At 41.5% G+C, this 14,179-nt stretch overlaps 1 protein-coding gene across 1 annotated transcript; it reads right to left on the bottom strand.

The window, feature by feature from the left end:
* Positions 1-519: 519 nt before the first annotated feature.
* Positions 520-2,418, bottom strand: LOC145126421 (uncharacterized). Its single transcript, XM_079061793.1, has 3 exons — positions 1,886-2,418; positions 686-1,150; positions 520-565 (listed from the first exon to the last, which is right to left on the bottom strand). The coding sequence occupies exons 1-3, from the start codon at positions 2,416-2,418 to the stop codon at positions 520-522; spliced, it is 1,044 nt and encodes a 347-aa protein (XP_078917919.1).
* Between the last annotated feature and the right edge of the window lie 11,761 nt (positions 2,419-14,179).

Raw genomic sequence — 14,179 nt, 5'->3', positions numbered from 1 at the left:
GCATGTCTATTAAGCATTAATCCACAAAAAATTTCGTCCTTAACAACCTAATTTGACCAAAATCGAAACCCTAGAAATCCAAGTCAAGTTCAAAATCGGGATTTCCACAATTTAGGGTCATCAGTCTACCAAAGATGGAAACTTTAACTAGATTATAAGTGAAAAATGTTACCTTTTTTGAGAGATTGGAAGAAATCACACGAAATTGGAGATGAGAGCTTGAGGGAGACTTTCCTCGTCGAGCGGCTGGTGGCTGCACTTGTGATTGTGTTTTACCAATTAGGGTTAAAACCCTAATTTACAGAATGTAAAAATGATTTTTTTTTCGAATTAATACGTGGACTCGTCGAGTAGGGTACCTAGTCGTCGAGCAGATTCACGAATCCATGATTTTTCGGGATTTTTCAAATGGACTCGCTGAGTAGAGGAGTGGACTCGACGAGATTTTCATTATGTTTGAAAAAATTTGAGTTCTTAAATTTTATGCCACCATACCCCACACTTAAGCATTGCTTGCCCTCAAGCAATCATTTTAATGACAGAAGAAGATTGATAAAAGCAAATCCTAAAAAAACAAAAATAAAATGAAAAATAAAGGTAAAAAGAAAGCAAACTCTAAAATCGGGTTGCCTCCCGGAAGCGCTTCTTTTTGAGGAGTCGTTAGCTGGACTCCTTCCCGCTTTACGTTTCAGTGGTTTCTTCCAAATGTGGCCCTTGTTCAAGTCCTTCATCTTTTAGGATTCCTTCTTCATATTTTTTCACCCTATGCCCATTAACCTTGAAAGGGGTTCCATCTTTTGATATAAGCTCAATAGCTCCATGTGGGAAAACTTGTTTAACCACAAAAGGCCCATCCCACCTTGTCTTTAGCTTGCCCGAGAAAAGCTTTAACCTTGAATTGAAGAGTAACACCTTTTGTCCTTCATGAAAGTCCTTATTACCCTTTAGTCTCTTGTCATGCCAGTTCTTAGTCTTCTCTTTGTATATCAAGGAATTTGTGTAGGCTTCATTTCTAAGTTCTTCAAGGGCATTCATTTGCATTAACCTGTTGTTACGAAGTTCAGCCAACTCAAAATTACACATCTTTAAAGCCCAATATGCTTTATGCTCTATTTCAACCAGCAAATGGCAATTCTTTCTATAAACTAACCTATATGGTGTAGTACCAATAGGTGTTTTGAAAGCTGTTCGAAAGGCCCAAAGTGCATCATCAAGTTTATCCGACCACTCCTTTTGTTTTCCTCCAACCGATCTCTCCAAAATTCTTTTTAATGCCCGATTTGTCACTTCAGTTTGTGCACTTGTTTGTGGATGATAGGATGTTGAAAACCTATGGTATACACCATATCTTTTTAACACCTTAGCTAATTGATCATTTTCAAAGTGAGTGCCCCGGTCACTAATAAGAGCTTTACGAACTCCAAACCTTGAAAATAACTTTTTGAGAAAACGCACCACCACTCAAGCATCATTAGTAGGTAGTGCTTGTGCCTCCGCCCATTTGGATACATAGTCGACTGCCACCAAGATATATTTATTCCCTTTTGACATTGGGAAAGGTCCCATAAAGTCAATCCCTCAAATATCAAATACTTCACACACTTGAATATTATGTTGGAGCATCTCGTTTCGGGATGATATGTTTCCCGTCCATTGGCACGAATCACATTCTTTGACATATTGACCAGCATCCTTGAAAATTGTAAGCCAATAGAAATCAATATCAAAAATCTTCTTAGCCGTATATTGTGCTCCATGATATCCTCCGGTGGTCACGCTATAACAATGTTCCAAGATTTCCCGACTCTCTTTCCCGAACACACATCTTCGTATCATCCCGTCTGCACAGCTTCAGAAAAGGTATGGCTCGTCCCAAAAGTAGTACTTGATTTCTGAAAAGAATTTCTTCTTTTGTTGGCGGGTTAAGTCTTTTGGAATATATTCGGTTGCTAAACAATTAGCTATATCCGCAAACCATGGCACCTCTCCTGCTATTACCAAAAGATATTCATCGGTAAAATCATCTCCAATCTTGTTTTCTTCCAATTCCTCCAAATGCGGGTTTTCTAATCTTGATAAATGGTCGGCAGCCACATTCTCCATTCCCTTTTTATCTCTTATTTCAATATCAAATTCTTGTAGAAGCAAAACCCAACGTATCAATCTTGGCTTAGCATCTTGTTTAGCAAAAAGATACTTAAGGGCAGAATGGTCGGTAAAAACTATTGTCTTGGATAAGACTAAATATGGTCGGAATTTATCAAAAGCATATACCCCTGCTAGTAGCTCTTTCTCGGTAGTAGTGTAGTTTTCTTGAGTTGGGTTCAAAGTTTTGCTTACATAGTAGATAGGTTGCAAATGTTTATCAACCTTTTGCCCTAAAACAGCTCCCACTGCATAGTCACTAGCATCACACATTAGCTCAAAAAGGAAGATCCCAATTTGGGGCTATCATGATGGGAGTAGTAGTCAATCTCCCTTTCAATAAATGAAATGCTTCATGGCATTCTTTAGAGAAATCGAATGGAGCGTCCTTCAAGAGTAGTTGAGTCAAAGGCCTAGTGATTTTTGAGAAATCATTAATGAAGTGACGATAAAATCCCGCATGGCCAAGAAAACTCCTTACTCCTTTTACATTTGTTGGAGGGGGTAACTTAGCTATTGTGTCCACTTTTTCTCTATACACTTCTATCCCCTTCCTTGAAACTTTGTGTCCCAACACAATTCCTTCTTTTACCATAAAATGGAACTTCCCCCAATTAAGGACAAGGTTGGTCTTCTCACATCTAGCTAGCATCAAATCCAAATTAGATAAACCATCTTCAAAAGATGACCCGAAAACCGAGAAGTCATCCATAAAGACCTCCATAAATTTCTCGATCATGTCGTGAAAGATGGCCATCATTCACCTTTGGAAAGTAGCTGGTGCATTGCATAACCCAAAAGGCATGCGTCTATATGCGAATGTTCCACTTGGGCATGTAAAAGTGGTCTTCTCTTGGTCTTGTGGGTCGATTGGAATTTGAAAATATCCCGAAAAGCCATCGAGAAAACAATAAAATTGATGACCGAAAAGCCTTTCTAGCATTTGATCAATAAATGGCAACGGGAAGTGATCCTTACAAGTAGCATCATTTAGCTTTCTTGTAACACCCAAAAATTTCAGCCGATTTAAAACTTTTAAAAACATATCAAATCATTAAAATCATTACAACTTTGTTTTCAAAATGTCTAATATCAGAGTTTTCCCAGAAACATAAACAAATCATGAGGAGCTGTACGATCACGCCTTCGCCTTGCCGCGATCCCCTGATGTACCTGAAACAATAAACTGAAACTGTAAGCCCGAGAGCTTAGTGATTTCCCCCAAAATATCAATACAAAAACAGTCCACATAACCATGTTAGCAATAACATATCATAACATAATAAACTGAACAGCATGTAATGGGTCCACAGCCTTACAGACTGGATTACCCCTGGGCCCACAGTGTGAGTCTGGATTGCCTTACGGGCCCACAACTCACATATGGCTTGCCATCGAGCCCACAGTACGAGTCTCCCTTAGCCCGTAACTGGAATGCTCCTAGGGTTGGTTGGCTACCGCACGGAGCAGTACAACCTCAACCCATCCTACATAACATATAACATACAACATAACCACTGAGCATGCAATAATCATATAACATCACAGGTAGTCCTACAGGTCTACCTAACTGGCATAACCACTAGCATGCAACACTAACTCATACTCAACATCTAACACTGCTAGGATAACATATCCAATGGGCCGGCCTTGGTACCTTAGACCCCTTAGTATAGTGACGATAACTCATCTCGCAACTGTCGTCTGAAACTAGAAAGCTCAACTCCCGGATCACCAACACGAACTCCACCACCTATAGTTACCATAAAACCCTTTTTCATAAATCTTCAAATTACCAGAATACCCTCAGAGGTCAACTGGTCAACTCTTGGTCAAAGTCAAAGTCCCCAGTCAAAGTCAACAGTCCATGTTGACTCGACTCGTCGAGTGTAGGTCACCGACTCGTCGAGTCCTTCCTGAACTCGAGAAGTCGTGAAATCCTTGATCAGATCGTCGAGTTCCTCTTTAACTCGCCGAGTTCATACGTTTCCAAGAATTGGCAGAAACCCTAGCCGACTCGCCGAGTCTTCGAACGACTCGCCGAGTTCAAGGCAATCTTCAACGGACTCGCCGAGTTTGTTCATCAACTCGACGAGTTCATGACCATCTTCATATGACTCGCCGAGTTGACTATGCAAATCGCGTCCTTGAAGACCTTCATCCATGTAGACACTTTTTGAGCCATGCCAAGGTTCCAGATTACAGATCCAAGCTTCTAAGGCATGCTTATCACGTAAATTTGCAAACTTTACACGCATGCAAGGCCCTAAAGGCTCTAAATGACCAATCTATGCTTCTAATGAGGCTTTACATCTTAGGAGAGTCTCATCCTTGCAAGAGCTAGAAACTTTATGGACTTAGGACTCAAAAGAGGTTCAGATCTGAAGTTTCAACTTTAGATCTAGCTCCCATAACAAAATCCCTTCATGAATAACTAAAGAAAGCCCTAGTTTCCACATATGAATGATTCTAGAAGAAAAAGAGGTTAAGGTAACAGCTGGTTACCTCCAAAACGTGCCCAAACTGAAGTAGAATCCGGATCCACACAGAAATCTTAGTGCTAGCCTCTTGATCTACAAATTTCCTTCCCAAACGTCACTTCCCAAAGCTCCAAAACACTCTCCAAGTTCTCACTCACGGAAATTAGGGTTTCTGGGTCTCAAGGGGTGATAGAGGACAGTGGGAGGCGCTAATGGTCCAATATATAGTGTACAAAAACCCTGGAAATTAGGGTTTCCACTGCCAGCTCCTACTCGTCGAGTCCCCCTTACCGACTCGGCGAGTCACTCATTAATTGACGTGTCCTGGCCCGCTGCTACTCGACGAGTCATAGCGCCAACTTGTCGAGTAGACCTTAAACATGAAATCTAAAATGGAAAATTAATAATACCTGACGGTTGGGATGTAACAATTCTTCTCCACTTGACTTAGACTTCATCCTTGAAGTCTGCTTTAGCGAATAACTCCAGGTAATGCTCCCGCATCTCAGCCTCCGACTCCCATGTCCACTCGGATCCCCTCCGATGCTCCCATTGTATCTTTACCAACGGAACCTCCTTGTTGCGCAGGACTTTCACTTTCCTTTCCAAAACGGCAATCGGCCTCTCAATATAATTCAGGCGCTCATCAACCTGAATGTCATCCAGTGGCACCACTTCCTCAAAGTTCATAATGCACTTTCGCAACTGCGAAACATGGAAAGTGTTGTGGATCCGACTAAGCTCCTCCGGCAGCTCTAGTCTGTAAGCCACCTTGCCAACCCTGGCAATAATCCTAAATGACCCAATGTATCGGGGACCCAATTTTCCCCTCTTCCTGAAGCGGATCACACCCTTCCACGGCGAGACCTTCAAGAGTACCATGTCACCGACCTGAAACTATAACTCGGATCGGCGTCAGTCGGCGTAACTATTCTGCCGACTCTGAGCCGTCTGCAACCGCTGCCTAATCTGCTAAATCTCCTCGGTAGTCTGCAAGACCACCTCCGTCCGACCCATCACCCTATGACCAACCTCACCCCAACAAACCGGGGTGCGACATCTCCGCCCATACAACAGCTCGAAAGGCGGGGCGCCAATGCTGGAATGATAGTTGTTGTTGTAGGCGAACTCCGCAAGTGGTAGGTGAGAATCCCAGCTCCCACCGAAATCAATGACACACGCTCGCAACATATCCTCGAGGGTCTGAATGGTCCGCTCTCTCTGACCATCAGTCTGCAGATGGAATGTTGTGCTGAAGTGCAACCGCGTGCCCAGATCCTCGTGAAACATCTGCCAGAAACGGGATGTAAACCTGACATCCCGATCAGAGACAATGGAGATGGGAACCCCATGGCGAGACACGATCTCACGAATGTATATGTCGGCCAACTTCTCGGCCGACGAACTCTCCCGAATCGCCAAGAAATGGGCGCTCTTGGTCAATCGATCCACGATGACCCATATAGCATCAAATCCCTTTGCCGTTCTTGGCAGCTTGGTAATGAAATCCATCGTGATCTGTTCCCATTTCCACATGGGAATCTCTAGAGGCTGCAGCTTGCCATGCGGCCTATGATGCTCAGCCTTGACCATCCTACAGGTCAAGCACCTCTTGACGTACCAAGCGATCTCTCGCTTCATGCACGGCCACCAATAGCTCAGACTCAAATCCTGGTACATCTTGGTGGCCCCTGGGTGAATAGAGAAATGAGACTTATGAGCCTCCTCCATAACCGTATGCCTAACCCCACCAAATATCGGGACCCAAACCCGACCGCATCGGGTCAATAATCCCCGACTATCCTGCTCAAATCGAGTATTCTTACCCTTGATCCTCTCCATCTTCCAATTCTTCGGTCGCATGCCCTCAACCTAGGCATCTCTGATCAGACTCACAAGCGGAGAGTCCACTGTTATCCTCATACATACTGCTGGGGTGGAAGACCCAGCTGACTTGCGGTTCAAAGCATCCGGAACCACGTTCGCTTTACCAGGGTGGTAAAGGATCTCACAATCGTAGTCCTTGAATACATCCAGCCACCTGCGCTGTCTCATGTTCAGGTTCGGCTGATCCATGATATGTCTCAAGCTCTTGTGATCCGTGTAAATGGTACAGCAGACCCCATAAAGGTAATGTCTCCATATCTTGAGGGCGAATACCACCGCCCCCAGCTCCAAGTCGTGCGTAGGGTATCTTGTCTCATGCGGCTTCAATTGCCGCGACGCATAAGCTATCACTCGTCCTCTCTGCATGAGGACCGCCCCTAACCCTGTGATGGATGCATCACAGAACACCACAAAATCCTCAACTCCCTCCGGGAGTGTCAAGACTGGGGCCTCGCACAACCGCTGTCGGAGGGTCTCAAATGCCCTCTGCTGCTCAGGGCCCCACCGTAAATCCACCCATTTTCTCGTCAGACGAGTGAGGGGTACAGTAATCTTGGAGACGTCCTGAATAAATCTCCGGTAGTACCCTGCTAATCCCAAAAAGCTCCTGATGTCTGAGGGAGATTTCGGAACCTCCCACTGCATAACCGCCTCGATTTTGGCCGGATCAACCAAAATCCCCTCTTGGTTAATGAGATGTCTGTAACATACACGTTTTGAAATCGTGTTTTAAGTAAATAATATTATGAAATATTATGTGATATTGAGCATTGGGTTCTAACATATAGTTTTTACTAGAAATAAGGTAAAACTATGTTTAGAATCACTCATAAACTATTGGAAGTCTTATGAGATTCCAATTAAAAGCTAAATAGTGAAATTTAGCGAAAATATAAAATTTGAAATAAGTGAAATTTTATTATTGAAAGTTGTCGATAATCTCGTTAGAAACATATAGGCGAAAACCTCATCGAAATCTGAGTTATAACGAAGAAGTTATGACCAATCGAAGATCCGCGACAAAACCGGCACGGTGCCTAATGACGTAAAAAGTGAGTTTTTGATAAACTACTTTTTAGCCTTAGTGATCTAAATGAAAGTCGTAGTATTCGTTAAACCGAGAAGTTCGATAAAAAGAACGCCAAAATCTGACTTCGTATGAGGAAGTTATGATTTTTCTAAGTTTCAGCTTAACAGTAGACAACTAAAAACTCGAATTTTAAATCGAGTGATTTTTAGCCGACACAACCTAAATGAGAATCGAAGGTCTCGTCATTAGCAGTACAACGGTAAAAAGTCTGACGAAAACGGACGTCGGATGAAGAAGTTATGAATTTTTAACGGATTTACCAGTCCCGGTCTGTTAAAAATAATAATATAAAAAATAAAGTCAAAATTTTCCGACGAAGTCTAAACAAAAGTTGTAGAGCATAATTTTCTCTATGCGTGCATATAAAGAACGTAAAAAACGGAGCCCGTATGAGAAAGTTATGGATTTTACAAGATTTGGCACGATTTTTGAGAAATTTCGGATGAGTCATCTTTGGACACGTCACCCTCGCATGCGAGGCTTACACGTGTCGGACATGTGCTCGCTGCTGATTGGACCGCAGTACACGTATTACCCACTGATTGGTCCGAAGTGCTGCACCGAGGAGTTGCCGCGTCATCCAACCAATCCGAAGCTCGAAGTGGTCCTTCCGAGCCTCGCCCTGCTTATAGCTGGTCCGAGCCTCGCATACGAGCCCCTCGCCTCCTAGCCTCGGATCCGAGCCTTCGGACCTCCTCCCCTATAAATAAGACCCATGCGAGCCTTCCTGGGTAGTTTGAGAAATTTGCCACTTTCACCCCCCCCCCTTTTTGATATTTTTACTATCTCGACATCCCTCGAAGCCCCGATATCATTTTTAGCACCCGAAATACGCCCCGAGATTCCCGAGAAGCCCGAAAAATTTATCTTTTCGGTTTCGAAGCCCAACCTTCGCAGAGCCCGGTTTTCAAGAAAACTCCCGGTTTTCAACGAAGAAAGTCATATTTAGAGCCGAAGTGCTGCCCGAATTACTATTTTAACCCCCAGTTATTTCACGGTGAGTTTAATATATAGGAACAATTGTATGTTATGTGTTATATGTGCTATGTGCTTTTCAGTGTTATTATTCCGGTTTGTTTTCCCGTGTTAATTTTATTCGCTATGTTTAATAGCAAAGTAATACCTTTGACCATATAATCAGTGAAAGGACTTAGATTCATATTGGTACTGGTATGTAGCCTCTGGCCATGTAGAACATGTCTCCGTAAGAGAATGATTTCTATTCTATGGTATTGGCAGAAGGTTAGACAGGGCTATAAGCCTGAAATCTACCAAAAGGTTAATCCGAAGTTGTATGTCTTCTGTGCCATTTGGGCCAAAGCTTTATTGATGTATATCAAGTATGGAAATTGTTATGCCTCATTGATTGTATATCTTTGAATCAAATCAATGATTGATATGGAAGGTTTGTCACATGATTCACATATTCCATAGTGAAGTATATATATGGCATAACGTTATACTGTATCTATTATTGAACTCACTAAGCGTCACCGCTTACCCCTCTCAATGTTTAACTAATTTGCAGGAGATAAGCATCCAGTATAGTTATATACTGGTAGCGGATTTTTGAATTGTTTGAAACTACTGTATTGATAGAAGATTTTCGAATAGTTTGAAACTATTGTATTTTGCACTCCCATATGTATAAAACTATAGAATCCTGGGAAGTTATGTAATATATAACACTATGATATAGTGAGTTTGTGTCCAGTAGTTTGTAATCACTTTATCAATATAAAATATTGTTTTTATGAATATGCATGTAGCATGTTTTGGAGTAACAATTGTTATATGTGAAAGTGTGGGTCTTTCAATCATGGTATCAGAGCAGTGGTTTAAGTGAACTAAATTCCACGGATTGGTATTTAGACTTAAACTATTGGAAGTTCAATATATGAACTTAATCATTATAAGAATAGGGATACAAACCATAGGAAATATATATATATATATATATATATATATATATATATATATATATATATATATATATATATATATATATATATATATAAGTATTAGGTAATAGTAAACCCTAATATTCTAAAATACAAAATTACTCCCTATTGCAGAGCAATGGCTGAACAGGTTAGTAGCCATACCCCCGAGGTTGGTGGAGGTCCTCAACCTGAGGAAGTGAATACTCCAGTATCTCCTAGTGAGGAGCGACTCTTGGGTAAACTTACCGGTGTTATTCGACAGACTCTAGAAGAACACAAAAAGAGTGGTGATAAAGGAAAAGAGAAAGCCACTGGAGAATCTTCGAGAGGAGAGGTGAAGCGTCCCTCGTTCAAAGATTTCAAGAGTAGCGGTGCTACAGAATTTTCTGGTGTTCTTAATCCAATTGTTGTTCTTACTTGGATCCAGAACACAGAGAAAGTGTTTCGTATTTCACATGTGGATGATGAAGATAAGGCTAACTATACTTCTGCAATGCTCATCGGAGAAGCCTTGGTCTGGTGGGAAGCAACCTATGAAGCTCTCAGCAGGTTTGACCAGGAGAATTTATCCTGGGAAATGTTCAAAACTCGTGTGCTAGAGAAGTACTGTCCTCTAGACATGAGGAGGAGGTTGGAGAAAGAATTCCTCGAGCTTAAACAAGGAAGAATGATTGTGAATGATATGAAACTCAGTTTAATCAAAGAGCAAGGTTTGCTACAAAGTATATCCCAACTGAAGATGAGAAAATTCAGTTGTTCATGGAGGGACTACGACACGAAATCCACGATTTCGTTGCCAATCGGGAGGTTCTATCATTCGATAAAGCCGTTGAGCATGCTCGAAGGCGTGAGCACGACTTAGAGCTACGTGGTGCCACTCTTACTGTTCTGAAGCATCCACGTACTGAAAGAACTGTTCCTGTTCCTTCTTTTCTACCAGCTTAATCCGTTCGGACTGAGCCTGGTAATCAAGTGCAAACTCAAAATGCCTCTCGTGGACGCAGTAGATCACAATCTTTTTCTATTCAATTGCCTTCATGTCGTGTTTGTGGAAGGAATCATCCGGGCCCATGCAAAATAGACAAGGAATCCATTATCTGTTTTGGATGTGGAGAAAAGGGTCATATAAAGCCAGCTTGCCCAAGAAAGGATGTTACTTGTTTTGCATGTGGTATTACTCGCCACAAGAAGCGTTTTTGCCCCACTCTTACTAGTCAGATGACGGGAAGTCAAGCTTCTGTTCAATAACCGGCGAAAAGTCAAGCTCCTGTTCAACAATCAAGGGGTACTCCAACTAAAAAGGAGGAGGTTCCAAAAGCTAAGGCTCGTGCATTCCCGATCACCACAGAAGAGGCACGCGAGGACCCGAATGTTGTGACGGGTACATTTCTTGTTAACTCTAGACCTGCTCACATCTTATTTGATTCTGGTGCCTCAGATTCTTTTGTGTCTTATGAATTTGCGCATTCTTTTCAAATTGCTTGCTATGCACTCGCGCAACCCTTTCACGTAGAGACTGCTGGAAGTATATCATTACTTGCCGATAAAGTCTATAGGAATTGTGTTATAGAAATTGAAGGCTACAATTTTCTTGCTAATCTAATTCATATCTCCTTGCCCAACTTTGACATTATTCTCGGCATGGATTGGTTGTCAAAGAACCACGCAGACCTATTGTGTTATGAAAAGATAGTACGTATTCCCATTGAAGGGGAGAATCCTATCTATGTCTATGGTGAACAAGGAACCTTAAAAATAATATCTTTCCTCAAAGCCCGTAAATTCATATCAAAAGGGTGTTCTATCTATCTGGCCTACACGGTCGATGTCTCAAAAGAAGATAAGAAAACGGTGAATGATGTTCCCATTGCTAAGGAATATCCAGATGTTTTTCCCGAAGAATTGCATGGACTTCCTCCGGACAGGCAAGTAGAATTCCGAATTGACCTTATGCCTGGTGCTGCTCCGATTGCTAAGACTCCTTATCGTCTTGCGCCAGCAGAGATGAAGGAAATGATGATCCAACTGCAGGAATTACTTGACAAAGGCTTTATCCGACCAAGTACCTCTCCCTGGGGTGCTCCGGTATTGTTGTTCAAGAAGAAGGACGGATCGATGCGGATGTGCATTGATTATCGTGAGCTGAATAAGGTGACTATCAAGAACAAATACCCACTACCTCGCATTGACGATTTATTTGATCAACTTCAGGGTGTTAGCTATTTCTCCAAGATTGATCTAAGATCTGGCTATCATCAGTTGAAAGTTCACGAGCAGGATGTACCGAAGACTGCTTTTCGTACTCGATATGGGCATTACGAATTCCTTGTTATGCCGTTTGGTTTAACGAATGCTTCTGTTGTATTCATGGATATGATGAATCGGGTATGCCGCCCAATGCTCGATAAATCTGTCATCGTATTCATTGACGATATTCTAATCTATTCCAAGTCTGAAGCTGATCATGCCATTCATATTCGTGCGGTATTAGAACTTCTTCGAAAGGATAAACTTTATGCTAAGTTCTCGAAATGTGAATTTTGGCTTCGCCAAGTTCAATTTCTCGGCCATGTTATTTCCGGTGACGGTGTATCCGTAGATCCTACTAAAATTGAAGCTATTTAAAATTGGGAAGTGCCCCGTAATGCTTCCGAAATTCGTAGTTTCTTGGGTCTCGCGGGATATTACCGGAGATTTATTAAAGAATTTTCTCGTATAGTCGTACCTCTCACGAGTCTTACACGAAAGGAGGTGAAGTTCGAATGGGGTGAAGCCTAAGAAAAAGCTTTCTCGACTTTAAAAGATCTTTTGACTCATGCTCCAATCTTATCACTTCCAGAAGGTGATGATGATTTCTCTGTATATAGCGATGCTTCAAGATTAGGACTCGGTTGTGTGTTGATGCAACGTGGTAAAGTGATAGCCTATGCCTCAAGACAACTGAACGATTATGAAAAAAATTATCCCACTCATGATCTCGAACTCACTGCAGTGGTATTTGCCCTAAAACTTTGGAGACATTACCTCTTTGGTACAAAATGTCAATTGTATACCGACCACAAGAGTCTCAAGTATATATTCAGTCAGCAAACTCTGAATATGAGACAACAACGAGCCATGGAGCTGATCAAAGATTATGACTGTGAAATCCTATATCATCCTGGAAAGGCTAATGTAGTTGCCGATGCACTTAGCAGAAAGGTTTATCATAATAGTATGTGTTATGCTATTACTCACACCACAGTAAAGTTCACTATTCTAGATGAACTAGAGAAATGGCAAGTAGAGGCCCTAAAGCCAGAAAATGTGAAGAAAGAAGGGATGGTACATTACACCGATGTTTTACTTGATGATCCACGAGGATTGAAGGTATTCAAGAATCGGGTATGGATTCCGAAGATTGGTGGATTACGAAAGAAGATTTTAGATAAAGCCCATAATTCTAAACTGTCAATACATCCTGGTACAAGTAAAATGTACTATGATGTAAGAGCCGATTATGATGGGTTTTGAGCATTCTAACACTCCTAAGTGTACATGCAACCCTAAATACCTTGGATCTATGTTTTCTCTATTATACATACAAATATGATTATCCAAGATATTATCCTAACTAGCATACCAAAACATTGATACTAGGATAATAAAATAGATAGAATACATACCTCGTTGTTGTTGCTTGACTCCATGAAGCTGGAGAGCCTAGTGCCCCAAGTGTGACACCTCAAATGGTTCACACAACATCATGAACTCTTGGAATAACCATGGGAAGAAGACATACATGTTCAAATCGGCTAGCCCTCAAAATATGTATCACTAGTGCCAATTTCTTGAACTAAAGGGGTTCTTATATAGTGTGGCTATTAGGGTTACACCATGTAACTCATGACTTTTCCCATTCCTTATGCTCCATGGGTTTTAACCTCCATGGAGTATCCATGGATCACCACATGGGTTAAACCCAACATAAAGGAATCTTGGATCATAAGCCCACATATATAAGAATGAATGATTTACACAATCAATCCCTATATATTTAATTAGTCTCTTTTTTATCACTAAATTAAGTCCAAATTAATTCTTGATCAATACTAATTAAATAACATGATGTCATATTAATATATTAGAACTTATAATATATTAATATGTCACAAAATGTCTTTTCCTCATAAACGGTCTATCCAAATGTTCTGATGCCATGCAACCCAAATGGACCATGCCGAGTCGGGTCAAGTACATACCAATTATAGTTATGGACTTAGACACTAATCCAACAGTCTCCCACTTGGATAAGTCTAAAACTATTATTGCGTATGACTTCAGGAACCAACTGGCAATCGTAGCTCTCAAAAGCCGTTGTAGAACTCTGCCCTTGTAGATGAACTCTGACCTTTGTCAATGACTTGTCCATTAGATAAGGGATCATATATTCCTCCATTCTAGATATCATATGGACTGAGACATGGATTATAATCATTCTCTCTGTCCATTTGTTGTTTCCCGATTTCCGATTTATGACGATTGACTAATTGAACAAATCAAATCAGTCCAGGCCCCGGCCGAGCACTTACATTTGTCATCACCAAATCATCGAGGGGCCCACAGATATCGCTTTTATCCCGAAGGTAAAAGGA

The sequence above is a fragment of the Lactuca virosa genome, chromosome 7 (assembly GCF_052849685.1).
Source record: "Lactuca virosa cultivar CGN04683 chromosome 7, Lactuca_virosa_CGN04683_v6, whole genome shotgun sequence".
NCBI classification, from domain to species: domain Eukaryota; kingdom Viridiplantae; phylum Streptophyta; class Magnoliopsida; order Asterales; family Asteraceae; genus Lactuca; species Lactuca virosa.
This window is presented reverse-complemented; position numbering and strand designations above follow the sequence as displayed.

Coding starts and splice junctions, on each gene's coding strand:
- LOC145126421 (XM_079061793.1), bottom strand. CDS start 2,418: ATGTGTGATGCTAGTGACTATGCAGTGGGAGCTGTTTTAGGGCAAAAG. Junction 1,151..1,885: donor AAATTCTTTTCAGAAATCAA/GTACTACTTTTG, acceptor TACACCATATAG/GTTAGTTTATAGAAAGAATT. Junction 566..685: donor TTGGAAGAAACCACTGAAAC/GTAAAGCGGGAA, acceptor TTGTTTTTTTAG/GATTTGCTTTTATCAATCTT.